The sequence below is a fragment of the Argopecten irradians genome, chromosome 7 (genome assembly GCF_041381155.1).
Source record: "Argopecten irradians isolate NY chromosome 7, Ai_NY, whole genome shotgun sequence".
NCBI lineage: Eukaryota > Metazoa > Mollusca > Bivalvia > Pectinida > Pectinidae > Argopecten > Argopecten irradians.
In genome coordinates this window covers 40,149,670-40,172,603 of record NC_091140.1, presented here as the reverse complement: position 1 = coordinate 40,172,603, position 22,934 = coordinate 40,149,670, and the positions used below count along the sequence as shown (strand labels likewise).

Sequence of the window (22,934 nt, the reverse complement as noted above, 5' to 3'; positions counted from 1 at the left end):
ATTGGGTTGTATAACATACAATCACAGTAAAATTCCTGTTTTAAATACACCAACAAATTAATGTCAGACTTGGGAATTTAGTTATTGGGTTGTATAAGATACAATCACAGTAAAATTCCTGTTTTAAATACACCTACAAATTAATGTCAGACTTGGGAATTTAATAATTGGGTTGTATAACATACAATCACAGTAAAGTTCCTGTTTTAAATAATTCAATTCTGCTTGTTACAGCATTTTCATTGGCTTCAAATTTACTTTATCAGCCCATAAAGGGAAAAAATGGCGTCGCCGTTTGTAACGTTGCTTCTGATTGGCTGAGATGAAGGCGTAATAATTTCATTGACAAAAGAGTCCCAAAATGAATTTTGAATATTTAAGAGATTATCTTTAGTAAATTGAATTATGAGGATTAACTTGAATAGTTTTTTTGTTATGGAGATATAATACAAAAATCTGAGTGTACTCTCATCATAAAGCGCTTCGCGGTTTATTTAGAGTACACTCAGATTTTTGTGTTATATCTTCATAACATAAAAAAATTTATTCAAGTTAATCCTTAATTAATGTCAGACTTAGGAATTTAGTTATTGAGTTGTATAACATAATCACAGTTCCAGTTTTAAATACACCAACAAATTAATCGGACTCTTTGCGGTCAAAAGATACTGTAAACAAACCTTGAAGCGAGCGATGCCGTCTAAGTAAATTTGTGACTGTTTACCTCCGCGAATTAATATTACAACAACTATATTGAAAAGTATTTAATCCTTAAGTTAGTATACGTGCACTTGATTTGAAACTAGCCACAATCAATGATTGGCTCACAATATACCATTCTGAAGCTTGGATAATGAGCCTCAAACTCGTATAACTACCATACCTATACCAGAGAATTATTTCGTAAATAATATCGCCAATTTAACAAGGTTGACTACCTAGTATTCTTCTCTAGCTTCCAATTCTCTTTGAAGCATTGATATCCCAATGTTTTACAGTCAATTTTAAGCTCATTTCTTTTTGATGCTTACGACTTTATGAAAAATCATGATAGACTGATGGACACAGGTTAAAATGGCAAGCTCGTAAAGAAACATTTTGACATGACAAATACAGTAAAACTTGTTTAGAACGGACCAATGTGTAGTTAAATTAAACAATATTGTTTAGAATGGACCAAGGTGTAGAACTGACCAAGGTGTAGTTCTGACAAATTAAACAATATTGTTTAGAATGGACCAAGGTGTAGTTCTGAGAAGTTAAACAATATTGTTTTAAAGGCCCGGTCCCACTGAAGAGCGGATTAATTACGGATGAATTATTTTATAAATTTTGGCCGTTCGTTGTCATCCGCAACAAAATTGGCTTAAAATAACAAATTTTCAAGTATAAATTACGGATAAAATAATAACGTTCTGCGAATTTATTACGAACAAATGCGGATATTTCAGGAATACAAGCGAATACGATAACGGACGCTTTCCCGTGAGGTGTACAATCGGTAAGATTATCCAACAATGCGGATACGTAACAAACAATTACGAATATATAACGCATATATTGAGGAAACAGATCGGAATTATTGCGATTGTTACGGAAATATTACGAATCTATTAATAATGCATTGCGCAGATGTAGCGGAAAGAACGGTTGTATTGCGCATGTAAGGCATCTGAATTACGGAGGTAAAAGAAGCGCGCTCGGGCCTTTCGGTATCGCTTTTCACAACAACACGACTGCAACAAAGATAAGCAAGTTGCAACTTTCATCCTACCTCCTCCAGATACAAAGAAGGTCCAATGTGTTTCAAATTCAAATCAAAGCAGACAACGTTTTCTTTTCTGTCTTTGAAACAATTTCAAGACTTGAACAAGTAGATTAATATGTTGTTGGATACCATTGTTACGCTGCATTGGTATTATTGCCGATGACCCATTATTACACCTGTACTTCTCGACGGACAGGAAATAATAGACAAATATGTCGATTTTTGCCATATTTATACAGTAGTTTTGGTTTACGCAACACGTTTGTTATACATTCGCAAATTATTCTCAAATCAAATGTAAAACAGACGCAATACAAACGTTGAACTCAATATGCATTCGCTACAAATTATTTTAATTCGTGTTGTCAACGTGATAGGTACGCTATACATTCGTTTTACACACTGTCCCAGTTCGCTATAAAGCCGCAAAACCCAGTCAGTTGCGGATATCAACGAATAACAGCGGATATACAGCGCATATAGTAAGCATGTATTGAGTATGTATTGCGTGCGAATAGCGTATCTAATGCGAATGATTTCCGCAATCAAAATTTTGTGTAGTTCAAAAATCCTGGGAACGGAAAAACATGACACTGCGGATAATTGCGGACGTGTGCGGATGTTGGGCGACAGATACAAGTACGATTAACGAATATTGCGTATGTTCAGCGAATATCAGCCAATTTTGTGCGCAATATATTCGCAAATCTTTCTTAACGCCAGTGGGACCGGGCCTTAAGTATAGACCAATATGTAGTTCTGAGAAATTAAACAATATTTGTTTAGAACGGACCAATATGTAGTTCTGAGAAATTAAACAATTTTGTTTAGAACGGACCAATGTGTAGTTCTGAGAAATTAAACAATATTGTTTAGAACGGACCAATGTGTAGTTCTGAGAAATTAAACAATATTGTTTAGAATGGACCAAGGTGTAGTTCTGAGAAATTAAACAATATTGTTTAGAAAGGACCAATGTGTAGTTCTGAGAAATTAAACCAATATGTAGTTCTGAGAAATTAAACAATATTGTTTAGAACGGACCAATGTGTAGTTCTGAGAAATTAAACAATATTGTTTAGAAAGGACCAATGTGTAGTTCTGAGAAATTAAACAATATTGTTTAGAACGGACCAATGTGTAGTTCTGAGAAATTAAACAATATTGTTTAGAACGGACCAATGTGTAGTTCTGAGAAATTAAACAATATTGTTTAGAAAGGACCAATGTGTAGTTCTGAGAAATTAAACAATATTGTTTAGAACGGACCAATGTGTAGTTCTGAGAAATTAAACAATATTGCTTATAATGGACCAAGGTGTAAAACTGACCAAGGTGTAGTTCTGAGAAATTAAACATTATTATTAAGAAAGGACTAAGGTGTAGTTCTGACAAATTAAACAATAATAGAATTTCTAGTTTCATCTCCTAGTATCAGAATTAGAAGCCCCCATGATAATGAGCATTGAGGGAATGGCCCTCAAGGCAAGGCATGTTAATTGTGTGTGATAATTAAGCTACCTACCCGCTTGTGTCTTTCTCGTGATTCACTCCGAACACTTTCCTGTTTCAATGATAAAAAGTTCACATGGACATTAAAACATAAAACACCTCACAACATATTCTCCACCACAATAGGCCATTGTGTACCATCCAATAAATAAACAACAACAAGTGTAAATAATACACAAACATAAACAACAAACTTTAACAAGTGTAAATAGCACTCCAAAAAAATGTACCCGTATAAAAACATAAAAGCTATCACAATATCGAGAGAAGTTCAACTTCTGAAATGATCTTCTTGCTGGGAAAAACCTCAATGTAAATACATTTTCTAACCTTTTGTACATATCATCCCGAACATATATATAAAGGATAATTAAAACAAGTCACAGGAATGAATTTTGAAAATTAGCATTAAAAGAAGAAATTAAGAATAAGAAGAATTTAATTATACATTTCTAGAATACATTGGGATTGAATTGACTTTTTTTGCTGATTTCTTTTAACATAAACATTTTTATAGATTAGAAAAATGTGCCAAATGTTGATAGGAAATAAAAGTTCAGCATGAACAGCAAAGGTTTAAAACATTAACATTTCAAAAATACATCTTGTGTAATTTCTAATATGAAATAATTGCAGCCACATTAAAAACATTGTGAGGTAAAAAACAACAACAAAAATACTTGGGACTAGACTAGTTTTTTGTACGATGTGGATAAAAAATTATGACAAATAATCCATTGACAAATCATGATAAATATGGTAAAAATAACAATTCCCCCTAATCAGCTAATGTTATCTATATGCTGATACAAACATTGTTGACTTCTTTAACATAATATTTTGTTTAATGCCGCAATCTGAATGTTTTACCTTAAAAACACTTTTGTTAAGATGATCAATAATATAGGAGTGCTGCTATTTGAACCTTACTAATGTTAACATATTACTATACAAAATCAGTTAAATACTTATGTTAATTGAACATAAAATTAATCAACACCATTTTTTATGTATATATTAAAGATGCTCCACCCCTAATGAATCTTATTTTACACCATTACCATCATTGTACAGTTTGAGCTTCATATTTTACTAAAGATGAAAATACTAAAAATAAATAATTGCGTCCCAAAACAATTCTATGGCACTATGCCCTATATGGAACGAGGTACTGATTGTTCATGTACAAAAAGCAATGTAAGTTATTTCATTTTGTGTTACTAGACATATGTATATATATTGTTCAAATATTAATGGGTATTGTTTATGCTCTGTCATCAGTGGGGCATCTTTAACTACAAAAAACTAGAATGTGAGTTGACTAATACACGTTTAATTTTGTCTTGTAAGACTTTTTTGTTTATTGGCATAGTAGACTTCACGTAAAGATGATGTATACTATTGAAAGTTTCTTCATCATAGCACTTGCTGGTTTCTTCGTCCCTCTAGGTCAGTAAACAGCTGAAGACAATCTCGTATACACAACAGACACAAAATCAAAACAACTTAGCAACGAAAGGCATCAATATCCCAGCAGACCAAAAGTAAAATGCTGGAAGTCATACTACCATATACTTATCTGGAATGTTCCTATACTACATGTATATAAAACATGAAAATTGACACACTATTGCAGATCTACCTTCCATAAACACCATTTGCATTAAAAATTGTCCTTTTTTTACTGAACAGTTTCTATACTGTTACCGTATAAAATACTAGAAGTTGGCTTCAATTGCACGGTTACGTATATAACAGTAAAAGTTTTGCATTTCCATAATGACTAACAGCGTTGTTATAAAAAATGTTGCTTTCAACAGAAGCGATATTATTTTGATGATAGAATAATTTTTAAATGCAAAATATGTTCTATTATATATAATATTAAAGTGTCATTTATCCTGTCCAAATGAATGACAACATATATGAGATCCCAGAAGGATCTTGGCGCCCACCATTGATAACGCTTAAGTTAAAGATGGTTGTTATCTCTTAAAACCATTCTCCATTAAAACCGTTGATAACATGGAGACTAAAATAAATAGGCACTAAACCAATTTCTCATATATATATATATACTGACCTATGATAACAAAACTTGGTGAAATATTTACAGAAATGACAGGTAAAACTGAGAGAAAATTTCATTACCGCGATATGCATTCTCCGAGAAATAGAAATAAACTTTGAGTTAAGGGAACTTGTGCATGAAACCTGAGAAAGCTCCCTTCAGACCTTTCCGAGAAATAGTGGTAAGAAGAATTGCTTATGGACAGACAGAAAAAAAGGCGATTTGAATAGTACACCATGTGATGGTGGTGGGCTAATAAATGGAATACTTGAGGAACAGATTTTTATTTTTTTGAGGTTATGAGGGTATATTGATCATGGAGCATGTGCAAATTATGTAACCACAGCGAAGCCAGGTTATATAAAATTTACACGTGCTCCTTTATAATTATATCATCATAACCTCAACAAAATAAAAATCTATTCTTTATATTTACAGTTTTTCACGCAAATAAATATTATTTATTCTTGTGGCAGTTTTTTCTCTCCTTTCATCGTAAACGAATTTGATTGAACAACTGATTGTAATCGAGTCATTCATATGTTTCTACCAAAAGTGGGGTCATGACCCGACGTTGCTACGCCAGCGGCTATTCCCGTAACAATAGAATCGCCGCACGTGTTGTGCTATTATTATACAGTGATAATGATAATACTAGAAAGCATGGTTATTGAGTCCATGTCAGTGTAAACTGTAAATATGTATCAATAACCTGTAAATCTCAATAGTTACAATCATAACTACTTATTGATTTACATTTGTAAAAGTGATCAAAATGAACTAACTGGATTCTGGTTCATTGAAAAATCAATAAGCCGTTCAATTGAAATAAGTCAGAAAAAAACATCCACAAACACCATTACTCTCCCTTAAACAAGTTTTACATTCTATATAAAAGATTCAATAACTTATCTATCCTAATCAGAAAACTAAAATCTCACAAATATACTACAAAATCTATCCAACAAAAGGCTTCAAAGTTTCCTGTCGTGTTTAAATGATATTTTATGTTTCAGTGCATATTTTATTGGTAGCATTTGACATTTTATGTACTTTACACAAAGAAGTACATTTATTTACTCACTTCCGTCCATTATGACATGTTTGTATTCATTTTCTGAAGAGTACCTCCACAAAATATGCATGGAAACAGTAAACTGTATTGTATACTTAAACTTTGTTACTTTTACTAACTTGTATTTGACTTTACCAACACTTAAACTCTTGTACTTTTACTAACTTGTATATTACTTTACCAACGTAAGTACACTTAAACTCTTTTACTTTTACTAACTTGTATATTACTTTACCAACGTAAGTACACTTAAACTCTGTTACTTTTACTAACTTGTATTTGACTTTACCAACGTAAGTACACTTAAACTCTTGTACTTTTACTAACTTGTATGAGACTTTACCAACGTAAGTACACTTAAACTCTTGTACTTTTACTAACTTGTATGAGACTTTAACAACGTAAGTACACTTAAACTCTTGTACTTTTACTAACTTGTATGAGACTTTAACAACGTAAGTACACTTAAACTCTTGTACTTTTACTAACTTGTATGAGACTTTACCAACGTAAGTACACTTAAACTCTGTTACTTTTACTAACTTGTATATTACTTTACCAACGTAAGTACACTTAAACTCTTGTACTTTTACTAACTTGTATTTGACTTTACCAACGTAAGTACACTTAAACTCTGTTACTTTTACTAACTTGTATATGACTTAACAAAATTTCATGATATCTTAAAAGTTTTATTACTCCCGGTAAAACAACAAAATCAATGTCACAAAGACATATAACTCAATTTAAACTTATTATACACTATGTACATCCTAACGCACGACAGTAACATCACTACAAGATTGTGCAGGGATAGATTACATCTACACTGCTCACCTAACTATTAAAGACCTTAAATAGCCTCCCTAACAACTAATATGTATTTATCTTGAGGTTGATGACAGGAGACGATAGCACCAATATTTGATTATTTTCCCTGTAAAACACTATGAAGATATAAGAGTAGGGAATTAGTATCACAATCTAATGTTGAAATACGCAGTGTAGGACTATTACAATACCGAAACTGAACATGATTAATACGCAATAGAAATCCTATCAACACTCAATAAATGCCGACACTGATACCAACACTAGGAAATGTTCACTGATCCACTAGGACTTTTTAACACCATCACTGAATAGCACTGAATATCCTTTAGTATACATATATTCCAAATCCCACCATTCTATCACTGGATATGATTAGTTTGCACTTATTCATGAAATTTTGGCACAGATACATTTAAATGCTTCTCCTTTGAGTAGATTTTCATACTCACACGACGAGTAAAATCCTTATTGCACAATCCACCAATTTTCACTTTGTGAAAAAATTTAAAAGCTACTCTTGAATCCGCTGAAATTCTTCTTCCCTTTGTAGATTTACATGTACACAAACATAGCTTTAAATCAGAATGTTGATATTCAAAAAGGCACTTGGTATAAGTCAAGACTCTAAATATATCTTCATGTAGAATCAAACTGGTGTTTATAGTAAAGGTTATGAAAACCTCCAACTTCAGTTTCCCCATAATACGACGATAAAATCTGATTCATTTTTTTAAGAACCTAAATCTAGAACACTTTAAATCCTAAATTTCCATCTGTATTGTCCTAAACTTAACCAAACACGGTCCTCAAATCTCAATAAGATCTTGAAAGTGTGTAAAGCCATTTCCTTACGCGTCACATCAACACACAAGTGGCTATTTCAATTTTAATCCACACATATCCACCTTGTCTGGTACAACAACATCTTCATTTAACAGCCATCGATTTTCTGTTACAACAATATATTCTATTTTCAAACAGTTAGTTCATATTTGGTTGTTTTCATTCAGATTAGACATCAGCAGAAATAATGGCACATGCCGATTTTGAACACTTTCATCCATATAATCGGAAATTGGGCAAACTCAATATTGTCTACATCTGGATCCTAGATGTTGAAGGAATCACCTTGACTATTTTGGATTATAAGCTGAAAGTAAAGACAACGTCTTGAATAGTTGATCCATTAGACGGATAGAATCTGTATCTGGTTTACTCATTAGGCGTTGGTAGTAGGAACATCATTCGATACTGGTTGTTTTAGAATCTGTAGCAGCCACTGACTCGTACTGGTATACTCATTAGGCGTTGGTAGTCGGAACATCATTGGATACTGGTTGTTTTAGAATCTGTAGCAGCCACTGACTCATGCTGGTTTACTCATTAGGCGTTGGTAGTAGGAACATCATTGGATACTGTTTGTAATCTGCAGCAGCCATTGACTCGCGCTGGTTTACTCATTAGGCGTTGGTAGTAGGAACATCATTGGATACTGGTTGTTTTAGAATCTGCAGCAGCCATTGACTCACGCTGGTTTACTCATTAGGCGTTGGTAGTAGGAACATCATTGGATACTGGCTGTTTTAGAATCTGCAGCAGCCATTGACTCGCGCTGGTTTACTCATTAGGCGTTGGTAGTAGGAACATCATTGGATACTGGCCGTTTTAGAATCTGCAGCAGCCATTGACTCACGCTGGTTTACTCATTAGGCATTGGTAGTAGGAAATCATTGGGATACTGGCTGTTTTAGAATCTGCAGCAGCCATTGACTCGCGCTGGTTTACTCATTAGGCGTTGGTAGTAGGAACATCATTGGATACTGGCTGTTTTAGAATCTGCAGCAGCCATTGACTCGCGCTGGTTTACTCATTAGGCGTTGGTAGTAGGAACATCATTGGATACTGGCTGTTTTAGAATCTGCAGCAGCCATTGACTCACGCTGGTTTACTCATTAGGCGTTGGTAGTAGGAACATCATTGGATACTGGCTGTTTAAGAATCTGTAATCAGCCATTGACTCGAGCTGGTTTACTCATAAGGCGTTGGTAGTAGGAACATCATTGGATACTGGCTGTTTTAGAATCTGTAATCAGCCATTGACTCGCGCTGGTTTACTCATAAGGCGTTGGTAGTAGGAACATCATTGGATACTGACTGTTTTCTTGCTCTTTGTAAGTTTGACAATATTCAATCAGCAAGCCTGGGAGTATGTATTTCAGTGGTAGGTTCCAGATGGCTGACTTTAACTATGTATTTCAGTGGTAGGTTCCAGATGGCTGACTTTAACTGCGAAGACATCTCTGGAGTAGAAGAACCATGACTAGGTGCAAGATGACAACATCCTTGGGAAGTGAAACTTTGGACAATGTGATCACTTTGTAGCTGAGACATCTCTGGATAATAGCTGCATTACTTCATGAAGGGCTGTCAACATTATTTGTTGTATTAATTAAAGCATGGTAGATTTGGCTCTCAACAGCTTACTGATCTTCTCTCTTATAACTACTAAATACTAATATCATCTCGTCTCCAGTGGTAGAATTTCTGTTGTTGAAGAATAAAGGTGCAGATTGAGGGTTATTGAAATCATCTTTAGAGTAACTGTTGCCTGAAGAGCAGCAGGTGTTCCTGGGATGTTGCATGGAAGTGGCATCTCATAGTAACGGTTGATAATAGTGGAATCAAAAATTAAAACTGGTATTGTATGGTTGAAGATTTTCCTCATCCAAACAAAAACACACAGGATATGGAGCTAACAATACTCTGCCTAAAACCAAAATACCTATAGAACACATTTTAAAACATTTACAAAGTCTTTGAAGAGATCTTATGATGCACATCGTTGAGCTCACAACCATTCAGGCCTTGCTTCAAGGGTGCCATTCTGCTTTATCTAATGTGATGTAGGAATCATGCTGACTTGAGGCATAAAAACCTTCCCACTTTATTTCAACATAAAACTCCAAGCTATCCGGATACAACTATAAACCCTTTAAAAATTATGACTTCCCAAACCAAATCTCCGAAAATTGGAGCCTTCTTCCAAATTCCTTGCCACTTTCTGAAAATGGATCTTGAATAGACAACTTGAAACCCCAGATTCTCTGAAAACCAACATGGATTAGACATTAATTCATTCCTTCCTTCCCGGAGCCTGAGTAGGTACGGGTTGCCTAGGTGACGCCTGCAAGGTGCCTGCGACCTCGGTACTTGACCCCACACAGTGCTGACTGACATCAGGAGCAGACCTCCATCATACTAACCTTGGAACTTGAAGGTGTAGCAGAGGTGTCCAGGCGCCGACGCTTTCCATCTGAGGGAAAAATAAACTTTTTAGGACTCCTTTGTTAATGAACAATTGGTTTGTGTCTTACTACCAAAATTCACCACTTTTTAAAAACATTTACAGGTTTACTGGAGCTCTTTCTCCATATCCCCTCCCCATTTTAAAAGCTGAATTAATCAAATCCATTGTATCAGTATACATATCAGACACAAAGGGACACCAAATTATCAGCAAACTCATGGATATATGTACAGCTGATTTCATTCATATTATTTATTATGTGTTCCTGAGGATACATAAATGTACTGGTAAATGGCTTTTTTGAACACATTTTGTTTATGCCTAGTAACACTACATCTTATCAAATTTGCTGTCCCAAAATCATTCTTTCGGTTCCTCAAACTTCAAAACATCAAAGAAAAAAACCCATACCTCTTTCATCTGCGTATTGAGGTGACTTGTCAGGACTACGGCGAAAGTTGGCAGATCCATGGCTACCACTGGAGCCCACACTGGATGCCCTCTCAGGATGCTCCTCTACTCGTCTCTCTCGATAGCCGTCTTTGGGCGACTCTCGGTAATCTCTCATGGTGTCTCGACTGCCATCCCTCACCTCTCGACTGCCATCCCTACCTTCTGTGTCGTATGTTCTCTTCAATTTCACTTTCTCATGCTTCTCTTCACGTTTGCTTGGTTTCTCAGCTTTCATTTCGACTTTCCTTTCCCTAGGCTCCTCCTTAACTCGCACCTTTTCCTCTTTGACCCTGACTACCTCCTTTGAGGAATGGCCTCGATCCTCTTTAGCTACCCATTCCGTGTCTTCTTCCTTGCTGTACTTGACTTCCTTGCTGCTGTGTGCCCTCTCCTTGGACCTGTCTTCTGTATGAGACTTGTCTTTGTCCTTTGAAGGTTTCTCCTCTTTCTTAGAGCTGTAACAAACCACAAACAAATATCTCAAAACTGTAAGAACAGATCAAAACAGATTATAGAAACAGAACACCAAAACCAAAGAGCAAAAAAAAAAAATCTATTCAAAAGGGAAATCAAGAATTCCTTCAAACAGCTTGTTTTGTTTCTAACAGCAGGCTGAACCATTAATTTGGATATTTTGGTGTTTTTGTACCAAAATAGGATGGTCAAATTTTGATGGGTTTAAATTTGGCAATTCCATGACCTCCATGTAAAATTGTGGCACAAACTCGATCACAACAAAAGATCAACAGAACTATTGTTGCATACCTCAGAGGCCTTTTTGTATATATACATATAGTTCACTCATATTGTTCTTCAAATAAAAGTGATTAATAGTTTTCACATGTTTTTAATGAATGTTACTGTTTCTATCCAGTTAACACTGTATGTATTCATAATGTGAGTTTATAAACCTGAACAGCAATCAATCGCTAAAAGAACATTGAGCTGTACATATGTAAAAAACACTTTTATTAAATACGAAAAAATAAATAAGCAACTCCGCATGACTACAAGTAAGTTCAATTACAGTAACTAAATATAGATTAAAGAAGTGATTGGGTTCTGGACCTAAATATAGATTTGAGAAGTGATTGGGTTCTGGACCTAAATATAGAGTTGAGAAGTGATTGGGTTCTGGACCTAAATATAGAGTTGAGAAGTGATTGGGTTCTGGACCTAAATATAGAGTTGAGAAGTGATTAGGTTATGGACCTAAATATAGAGTTGAGAAGTGATTGGGTTCTGGACCTAAACAAAGAGTTGAGAAGTGATTGGGTTCTGGACCTAAATATAGAGTTGAGAAGTGATTGGGTTCTGGACCTAAATATAGAGTTGAGAAGTGATTGGGTTCTGGACCTTAAATATAGAGTTGAGAAGTGATTGGGTTCTGGACCTAAATATAGAGTTGAGAAGTGATTGGGTTCCTGGACCTAAATATAGAGTTGAGAAGTGATTGGGTTCTGGACCTAAATATAGAGTTGAGAAGTGATTAGGTTCTGGACCTAAATATAGAGTTGAGAAGTGATTGGGTTCTGGACCTAAATATAGAGTTGAGAAGTGATTGGGTTCTGGACCTAAATATAGAGTTGAGAAGTGATTGGGTTCTGGACCTAAATATAGAGTTGAGAAGTGATTGGGTTCTGGACCTAAATATAGAGTTGAGAAGTGATTGGGTTCTGGACCTAAATATAGAGTTGAGAAGTGATTAGGTTCTGGACCTAAATATAGAGTTGAGAAGTGATTGGGTTCTGGACCTAAATATAGAGTTGAGAAGTGATTGGGTTCTGGACCTAAATATAGAGTTGAGAAGTGATTAGGTTCTGGACCTAAATATAGATTTGAGAAGTGATTGGGTTCTGGACCTAAATATAGAGTTGAGAAGTGATTGGGTTCTGGACCTAAATATAGAGTTGAGAAGTGATTAGGTTCTGGACCTAAATATAGAGTTGAGAAGTGATTGGGTTCTGGACCTTAATACAGAGTTGAGAAGTGATTGGGTTCTGGACCTAAATATAGAGTTGAGAAGTGATTGGGTTCTGGACATAAATATAGAGTTGAGAAGTGATTGGGTTCTGGACCTAAATATAGAGTTGAGAAGTGATTAGGTTCTGGACCTAAATAATAGAAGTGATGGTTGACCTAATATAGATTGAGAAGTGATTGGGTTCTGGACCTAAATATAGAGTTGAGAAGTGATTGGGTTCTGGACCTAAATATAGAGTTGAGAAGTGATTGGGTTCTGGACTTAAATATAGAGTTGAGAAGTGATTGGGTTCTGGACCTAAATATAGAGTTGAGAAGTGATTGGGTTCTGGACCTAAATATAGAGTTGAGAAGTGATTGGGTTCTGGACCTAAATATAGAGTTGAGAAGTGATTGGGTTCTGGACCTAAATATAGAGTTGAGAAGTGATTAGGTTCTGGACCTAAATATAGAGTTGAGAAGTGATTGGGTTCTGGACCTAAATATAGAGTTGAGAAGTGATTGGGTTCTGGACCTAAATATAGAGTTGAGAAGTGATTGGGTTCTGGACCTTAAATATAGAGTTGAGAAGTGATTGGGTTCTGGACCTTAATACAGAGTTGAGAAGTGATTGGGTTCTGGACCTTAATATAGAGTTGAGAAGTGATTGGGTTCTGGACCTAAATATAGAGTTGAGAAGTGATTGGGTTCTGGACCTAAATATAGAGTTGAGAAGTGATTGGGTTCTGGACCTAAATATAGAGTTGAGAAGTGATTGGGTTCTGGACCTAAATATATAGAGTTGAGAAGTGATTGGGTTCTGGACCTAAATATAGAGTTGAGAAGTGATTGGGTTCTGGACCTAAATATAGATTTGAGAAGTGATTGGGTTCTGGACCTAAATATAGAGTTGAGAAGTGATTGGGTTCTGGACCTAAATATAGATTTGAGAAGTGATTGGGTTCTGGACCTAAATATAGAGTTGAGAAGTGATTGGGTTCTGGACCTAAATATAGAGTTGAGAAGTGATTGGGTTCTGGACCTAAATATAGAGTTGAGAAGTGATTGGGTTCTGGACCTAAATATAGAGTTGAGAAGTGATTGGGTTCTGGACCTAAATATAGATTTGAGAAGTGATTGGGTTCTGGACCTAAATATAGATTTGAGAAGTGATTGGGTTCTGGACCTAAATATAGATTTGAGAAGTGATTGGGTTCTGGACCTAAATATAGAGTTGAGAAGTGATTGGGTTCTGGACCTAAATATAGATTTGAGAAGTGATTGGGTTCTGGACCTAAATATAGAGTTGAGAAGTGATTGGGTTCTGGACCTAAATATAGAGTTGAGAAGTGATTGGGTTCTGGACCTAAATATAGAGTTGAGAAGTGATTGGGTTCTGGACCTAAATATAGAGTTGAGAAGTGATTAGGTTCTGGACCTAAATATAGAGTTGAGAAGTGATTGGGTTCTGGACCTAAATATAGATTTGAGAAGTGATTAGGTTCTGGACCTAAATATAGAGTTGAGAAAAGATTGGGTTCTGGACCTAAATATAGAGTTGAGAAAATAAGATTGGGTTTTGGACCTAAATATAGATTAGTGAAGTGATTGTGTTCTGGACTTGAATATAGATTTGAGAAGTGATTAGGTTCTGGACCTTAATACAGAGTTGAGAAGTGATTAGGTTCTGGACCTAAATATAGAGTTGAGAAGTGATCCAAAGTATCCCATCACAAGCATTTTTGTAAAAACGCATTCTCATAGAAATAAACTGAACAATTAAACTAGAGACAGCATGCTCAACATTACCTTGACGTTATCTCTCTCCTCTCTTCAACAGAATGCTTCTCAGACTTGGATTTAGTTTCTGATTTGTCTTTTTTCTCTGCTGGTTCCCGCGACTTCTTCTCTTTCACCTCCTTGGTCTCCTTCGGTTCTTTTGACTTTGAACTTGAAGCTAAAATATATTTACTTCATTCATAAAATCTTCAATTCTCTCAGCATAATTAATAACACCATAATTGATAAATATACATTTTTGGGATCTACTAGATATGCTAATCTTTACATTACAAACCTACATTTATATATAGGTATTAAAAGATAGTATTTACTCAACTTGCACAAATTTTGTTCAAGCTTTATATAAATCTTCATCGAGTTATTCTAGATCTGTTTATATTTTAAAGATGGCTGCCTGTTATGAGGATTGTACCTTTATACAAATTTAGTAATAGATGCAGCACATCAAAAAAAAGAAATAGTTTACTGCACCATATACAGTGCAATTTTGTCCTAGGACTCTTCGGTGATGCTAGCAATCAAAATATGTAAATCCAAAAAGGTGTCGGAGCAAAATAAATTTTTTAAATAGCTTCTACGACATGGTCTCGTTCACAAAAAAATAGATATGTGGGAGGGTCAACAAAATTGAAAATTTCTTCTATCTGCGAGTCTCCCAATTTCAAAGTGCCTTCCCCCCCCCCCTACCATATATGTTTTGCTGGAACAGCCCTAAGCTAAAAATGAAATATATTTGCAGAGAATAAAAACTGAGCACATATATCTGGGAGCCATGTTTAATACGTATCTGTCCATAGTTAGTGTTGATAATTCTCCTACTCAGATTTATACGTGGTAGCCAATGTTTAATACATATCTGTCCAAAGTTTGTGTAAATAATTCTCCTACTCAGATTTATATGTGGTAGCCAACGTTTGATACATATCTGTCCATAGTTAGTGTAAATAATTCCCCTACTCAGACTTATACGTGATAGCCAATGTTTGATAAGTATCTGTCCATAGTTAGTGTCAATAATTCCCCTACTCAGACTTATACGTGGTAGCCAATGTTTGATACATATCTGTCCATAGTTAGTGTCAATAATTCCCCTACTCAGACTTATACGTGGTAGCCAATGTTTGATACATATCTGTCCATAGTTAGTGTCAATAATTCTCCTACTCAGATTTATACGTGGTAGCCAATGTTTAATACATATCTGTCCATAGTTAGTGTAAATAATTCTCCTACTCAGATTTATACGTGGTAGTCAATGTTTAATACATATCTGTCCATAGTTAGTGTAAATAATTCTCCTACTCAGATTTATACGTGGTAGCCAATGTTTAATACGTATCTGTCCATAGTTAGTGTAAATAATTCTCCTACTCAGATTTATACGTGGTAGCCAATGTTTAATACGTATTTGTCCATAGTTAGTGTCAATAATTCCCCTACTCAGACTTATACGTGGTAGCCAATGTTTGATAAGTATTTGTCCATAGTTAGTGTAAATAATTCTCCTACTCAGACTTATACGTGGTAGCCAATGTTTGATAAGTATTTGTCCATAGTTAGTGTAAATAATTCTCCTACTCAGACTTATACGTGGTAGCCAATGTTTGATACGTATCTGTCCATAGTTAGTGTAAATAATTCTCCTACTCAGACTTATACGTGGTAGCCAATGTTTGATAAGTATCTGTCCATAGTTAGTGTCAATAATTCCCCTACTCAGACTTATACGTGGTAGCCAATGTTTGATAAGTATCTGTCCATAGTTAGTGTAAATAATTTCCCTACTCAGACTTATACGTGGTAGCCAATGTTTGATAAGTATCTGTCCATAGTTAGTGTAAATAATTCCCCTACTCAGACTTATACGTGATAGCCAATGTTTGATAAGTATCTGTCCATAGTTAGTGTAAATAATTCCCCTACTCAGACTTATACGTGATAGCCAATGTTTGATAAGTATCTGTCCATAGTTAGTGTCAATAATTCCCCTACTCAGACTTATACGTGGTAGCCAATGTTTGATAAGTATCTGTCCATAGTTAGTGTAAATAATTCTCCTACTCAGATTTATATGTGGTAGCCAATGTTTAATACATATCTGTCCATAGTTAGTGTAAATAATTCCCCTACTCAGACTTATACGTGGTAGCCAATGTTTGATAAGTATTTGTCCATAGTTAGTGTAAATAATTCTCCTACTCAGACTTATACGTGGTAGCCAATGTTTGATAAGTATTTGTCCATAGTTAGTGTCAATAATTCCCCTACTCAGACTTATACGTGGTAGCCAATGTTTGATAAGTCCTGTCCATAGTTAGTGTAAATAATTCTCCTACTCAGACTTATATGTGGTAGCCAATGTTTGATAAGTATTTGTCCATAGTTAGTGTAAATAATTCTCCTACTCTGACTTATACGTGGTAGCCAATGTTTGATAAGTATCTGTCCATAGTTAGTGTCAATAATTCCCCTACTCAGACTTATACGTGGTAGCCAATGTTTGATAAGTATTTGTCCATAGTTAGTGTAAATAATTTCCCTACTCAGACTTATACGTGGTAGCCAATGTTTGATAAGTATCTGTCCATAGTTAGTGTCAATAATTCCCCTACTCAGACTTATACGTGATAGCCAATGTTTGATAAGTATCTGTCCATAGTTAGTGTAAATAACTCCCCTACTCAGACTTATACGTGGTAGCCAATGTTTGATAAGTATCTGTCCATAGTTAGTGTAAATAATTCCCCTACTCAGACTTATACGTGATAGCCAATGTTTGATAAGTATCTGTCCATAGTTAGTGTAAATAATTCCCCTACTCAGACTTATACGTGATAGCCAATGTTTGATAAGTATCTGTCCATAGTTAGTGTCAATAATTCCCCTACTCAGACTTATACGTGGTAGCCAATGTTTGATAAGTATCTGTCCATAGTTAGTGTAAATAATTCTCCTACTCATATTTACCATCACAATACTTCTACAGTGCTTGCCTTTTTATCATGATTTATTTTTGTGAACAAACTCATCTAGCACATAGCCCAGCAAAAACAAATACAATATAATCAGTATACCTTCTCCATTTTCCGTCCTCTTTGACTGAGATTTCACCTCCCCATTCATCTTTTTTGGTCCGTTGTCTGCGACACCATTTGTAGTCGGTGCACTGGACTGCTGGGCGGAAGCACTGGAGGTCTTTGTTGTACTTTTCACCTGTAATAAAACACCTTTGTAAATCACAATAGGACTCTATATAACTGTATCAGAGTGTGATAGAATCAGACTCTATATAAATGTATCAGAGTGTGATGGAATCAGACTCTATATAACTGTAACAGAGTGTGATAGAACTGATCAGACTCTATATAACTGTATCGGAGTGTGATAGAAACAGACTCTATATAACTGGTATCTGTTTGTCATACAGGTTAATGTGTCTGGTTGAGTCCGAAGTGAGTACGTTATCTGTGTGTTGATTGGCTGGCGTGAACGTGCATTGTATCTGAGCGGGTATAAAGTCAGGTGCAGTTTGTGTACAGGTGGAGAGTGGTTGAGCATAAGTCGTGCTGTCACTCTCTCACCTGCTGACAGAGTATACGTTGCTGTCTTTGTGAAAGTGCGTTGTCAAAAATGTAGGGAATTGTTATATCAATTATGTAGTCATTGGGTTTGGAGTGTCTGGGGAATGAGTGCGTGAGTTGATTGTTGTCTCGTCTACTTGACTGTTAGTTTTTCCTGTTTTGTTTATTTACTACATTGTTTCATTGCTGCTTGAATATGCATTAATTTCTAAAATATTATCAAGCTAATATACAGCATCGATCAACAATACAAGAAGAATTCTCGAAACATATTTAAGACCCAGTGAACGCATGGCTTCATCACCTCCTGCCATTTTCGAATTTCTACACATATGTCATAACAACACTGCAAGTTGATGGGCCCTTTGAAGTTTAATCACGATCGTAAGCTTATCATGCCAGGGCAAACGTACATACATTTGGTCATTTTATTCAGGTTTAAAATTGATATGTAAATATTTACAGATATTTACAGACACGATCATGTTAAGTTATTGCATTAGGACTCGATCGTCTAGCTTGTTTTCAAACAGATTAATGTCTATTATAACGTAAACAAAAATTTCACATTGAAGCATTTTCTTTTGTTACTACACCATTAAAATAGATATAAAACTTTGAAAATTATTACTTATTGTTTGTTTCTTGTGTAAATCATTTACATATTAATCGTGAAGGAAACATGTCTATTTGCCTGATCACTTGTGTATGTAGTGGTCAAATTGAGGTGCAAAATGCCATTTCTGCCTGTTTGAATACTCCAGTTATACCATATTAATTTTTCGTCTGGAAAAAACCCTATGCAAATATGCGGAATCATCTGTACTTACATCAACTTACTTTTATATGCAGTTACATCTTGTATAATTTGTGAGGGCAAAATTAAACGGCATAAAAATGCTTTAAACCCACCTACAGAATACCCATCACATTAAATTGCGTAAATTGACAGACAGTGCGGCATTTTCTTTTTACCTCTTTATCTTTCAAGTGAAATTCTGCTTCCTGAACCCATGTAGTCTTTTTGCTTTTAAGTTGACCGGAATACCTGTTAGATAAGAAAGAAAAAAATAATAGTAAACTACATCTTTTAAGTGATTCAATTTCTTTGTCATTGATCGAGTTCTTCATTAACATTACATAATAATAATATCCTAGGTTGAAATACATAAATTGTGAAATTCATGTACCATGCTTGATAGGTTTAGAGAAGTTCCAATGATATGTTACTTTTGTTGTAGAGGCCAATTAGTCATATATAGCTTAAAATGCTTCTTATTGACTGATCAACATTTAAATATAGCTGTAAATCAAAATATGTGATAAATAAACTAACCCCATGGCCAGGGCATAAATATCTTGTCGTTTGTCCTTTTCCTCCTGTCTCAGCCTGTCAACACGACGCTCCAGGGCCTGGCCAAACTGGGTGATGCGTGGGTAGTGCTGCAGGATCTAATAACATCAAACCTCAACTTAGTATTCCAAACACAAACTGGTTAAACCTGTTTATATCACTTTTGAATTAAAAATTTAAGACTTCAAACTTTCTAAATCATCTTTTCAATAATGCACCTTTTTAATCTTTATATTTATTATTATCTATCTTAAAGAGAGAATTTGGAAGGTAAATTATTTCATTCAACAATTTTACATGACTTTCAGACGTCAACAAACCTTTGTAAGAACAATGAGAGCATTGCGAATCTGAATGAACTTTCCGGACTCGAGACACGACACCATTGCCTAAAAATAAAATATTAATAATTGCAAAGTGATTCAGAAGGCATATATACCTGGATCTTTTCCTAGAATGTTCTTAAGGGAAAGCAATAGCTAAATAATACACACCGCTACCCTCCACATAAGACCAGGACAACCAAATGGCATCCAGCTCATAATCACTGCTAATCCATACCTGTTTATTTTGATGTTTCATTTCGTAACTATGGCAACTAAATGACACTGATAGTTTGAAAACTTCCCCATATAACAAATTTCAGCTAAATAAAAAAAACATCATAACTTTTGACCAACACAGAAGCCAACTTATGTGTCTCTGTGTAACTGTTATTGTAACATACAACGTGTGAAATTACAGGCTAGGTTACCTCTGACAAAGTTTACACAAAGGCTAAAGAGTCATTGGCTATTTCTCAAAACCTGTGCCAAGTAACCTGGTAACCATGTCAGTAAAATCAAAATGACATCTGATCTTTCCATGGCAATTATTTTTAAACCATGCAATGTGTCAAATTGCATGAATATAATTGATTCAAAGACTGCATGGCCATGCAAAAGGAAAGTTTTGAAAATAAAGCCTTCTTGCACATCTACACATTACTGTGAAGTTTCATTGAAATTAATCCTTAATTGTAAGAGTTGCCCGGACAACAGACAGAAAGACAAGGGGATTCCTGTATACTCACAACTTTGTTATAGGAAGTTTATGTTATATGACAGCTATCATTCAAGGCAATGACAATACATTGAACCGGGTACCAAACAAAGTCAGCTAATGTAACAACATTCTACAAAAAGAAATGAACCACTAATCACCTTTGTAATCCTGAACTGCCACTTGTGACACACATGTCGGTAGTTCTCGTAGTCGAGCTGATCGGCCTTATTGTTGCTGTCTGTACCTTTACGGAACACGGTCACAAATCCAGGGTAACTGGCACACTCCTGTAAACACACAATTATCATTGGAAAATAATTATCAACTTGTAGTAATCAAATATTGGGCTGGATAAATGCGGAATGTGGAAAGAAACTTCCAAGGATCTCCACACCCTCTGGTAGCCAAGTCTAGGAACACCACATCCTCTGGTAGTCAAGTCTTTCTTTGTACTGCCATTTATTTTGGCAAAATTAAAGTTTATTTGTTTGTTTTTATTCTAATTTTGCTGTTTCATACCTAAGAATGTCATGTCATGTTTGCCTTTTCAACCTAACAAGGAAAAGAGAGACAGCAGTAAGGAGAGATATGAAGTGTCACGTTTTGTCTACTTCATCTATACAATAGAAATATCAAGATGTACTCCATAGAAAACTCAATTATGAACCGACAGACAGACACATGCTTTTAACTACTTAAGTTAAAATAATTAAGTAATTTTGTTTTTGTTTACCTTCTCATAGATACTCCTGTTGCTATGCCATCTCATAATGGTGTCGAGGGCAGTACATAGGAAGCGACCATAGCGATGAGCCTCATTCTCCGTACAGCACGTCACAGTGTACGTAATATCACAGAAGATCTGTAAACACAAACCTTATATAATTACTTCATAGTGATTAATAATTAGATAATTATTACACGCTTTTAAAATATGAAACATCTTCAGTCTTATGTAGTTCTCACTTTTCTTGTCACAATAATAATGCACATTTTCAAACAATCAAAATTTATGTTTTAGATAAATAACTGAACATCCTCAACCCGACAACATTCACTAATTACTATGTAACCCCTATATGTTCAGTTTCACAGGAAAAATTCAAAATGTGCCCATATCAACTTTGAAGGAGAATATCTTAAGAAAAGTATTCAAGCTAAACACTTCAAAATGTTCTATACATTGTACATACCTACTCCTCTTTATAAACACAGCAGGTATACACAGGTAAATAGTTTTAAGGATTTGGGGAAAATTATGAATTCTTTTACATACTCAGGTGACCTAAAAATGCCCTGGCCTTCATTTGTAAACAGGACAATGAACGGGATGTGACAGTACGGACACAAGTAAGTCATAGCGAGGACAAATACACACAAAACATGTAAATTGTGAACTTACCCTGTCATAACAGATAAGAGTTGAAAAGTTGGGTGTCTTTAAGTCATGAAGTATGTGTATAAACTTGGCACAGTATAAGGCATCTATGGCTGTGAAGCAACACCTCGGGAATATACACAGCTGTAGGAACTGTGTAATCGTCTCATTCTTGGACGATCCTATAGGTAGCAAACAAAAAATCAAATATTGCATGACAAATAGAAGACATCAGTGCCTGTTTCAGAGAGGAAAATTGGAAAAATCTGAAAAAGGCTGAAATTTATGTTTTGGGGGAAAATTAAATGGAATTACATGTACCAGGAACCTATTTCTGAAAGTCCAAAAGGCTGAACTCCGCCAATCGGCTGAATATTTTCATCCCTGCTGTTTGGACCAACATTGGGAACTCTTTAGTTACCTCATATGATCACTGGAACTACTAAAGCTGCCATTGAAAAGTTTGTTGTATTACCATCATCTAACCCCTACCCTAGAAATAAGTGAGTTCTAATCACTGTTATGGTTCACCAATCTATTTATACCTCTCTAATGACTTAATTAGAAATGAATTGATAACAACTTTTACAGTGTGTTAACAATCAGGTGAAGACTTACTATAACATACAATACACAATCACTATAAGTCATCCTGACCCTTCAGTACAGATGATCTGAAATAGAGGGTTATCACCTGACCCTAGTTCCGATAGACAGAGGAGAGGGCTGCTGAGTCGGGTGTTATCAACGGACCCTAGTTCCGATAGATACAGGAGAGGCTAGGGCTGCTGA

General features: G+C 35.2%; 1 protein-coding gene across 4 annotated transcripts in view; it reads right to left on the bottom strand.

The window, feature by feature from the left end:
• LOC138328424 (THO complex subunit 2-like) overlaps positions 1 to 22,934 on the bottom strand; it is a 60,709-nt gene that overhangs the window by 6,925 nt on the left and 30,850 nt on the right. For all 4 annotated transcript variants that reach the window (XM_069275228.1, XM_069275230.1, XM_069275229.1 and 1 more), the window contains 11 exons: positions 22,167 to 22,324; positions 21,498 to 21,626; positions 20,923 to 21,051; positions 20,041 to 20,109; positions 19,703 to 19,818; positions 19,342 to 19,414; positions 17,860 to 17,998; positions 14,792 to 14,939; positions 10,979 to 11,475; positions 10,524 to 10,573; positions 3,294 to 3,332 (listed from right to left, as the gene is read on the bottom strand). In XM_069275228.1, the coding sequence (XP_069131329.1) occupies positions 3,294 to 3,332; positions 10,524 to 10,573; positions 10,979 to 11,475; positions 14,792 to 14,939; positions 17,860 to 17,998; positions 19,342 to 19,414; positions 19,703 to 19,818; positions 20,041 to 20,109; positions 20,923 to 21,051; positions 21,498 to 21,626; positions 22,167 to 22,324 (1,547 nt within the window). The remainder of the gene's footprint in view (positions 1 to 3,293; positions 3,333 to 10,523; positions 10,574 to 10,978; positions 11,476 to 14,791; positions 14,940 to 17,859; positions 17,999 to 19,341; positions 19,415 to 19,702; positions 19,819 to 20,040; positions 20,110 to 20,922; positions 21,052 to 21,497; positions 21,627 to 22,166; positions 22,325 to 22,934) is intronic.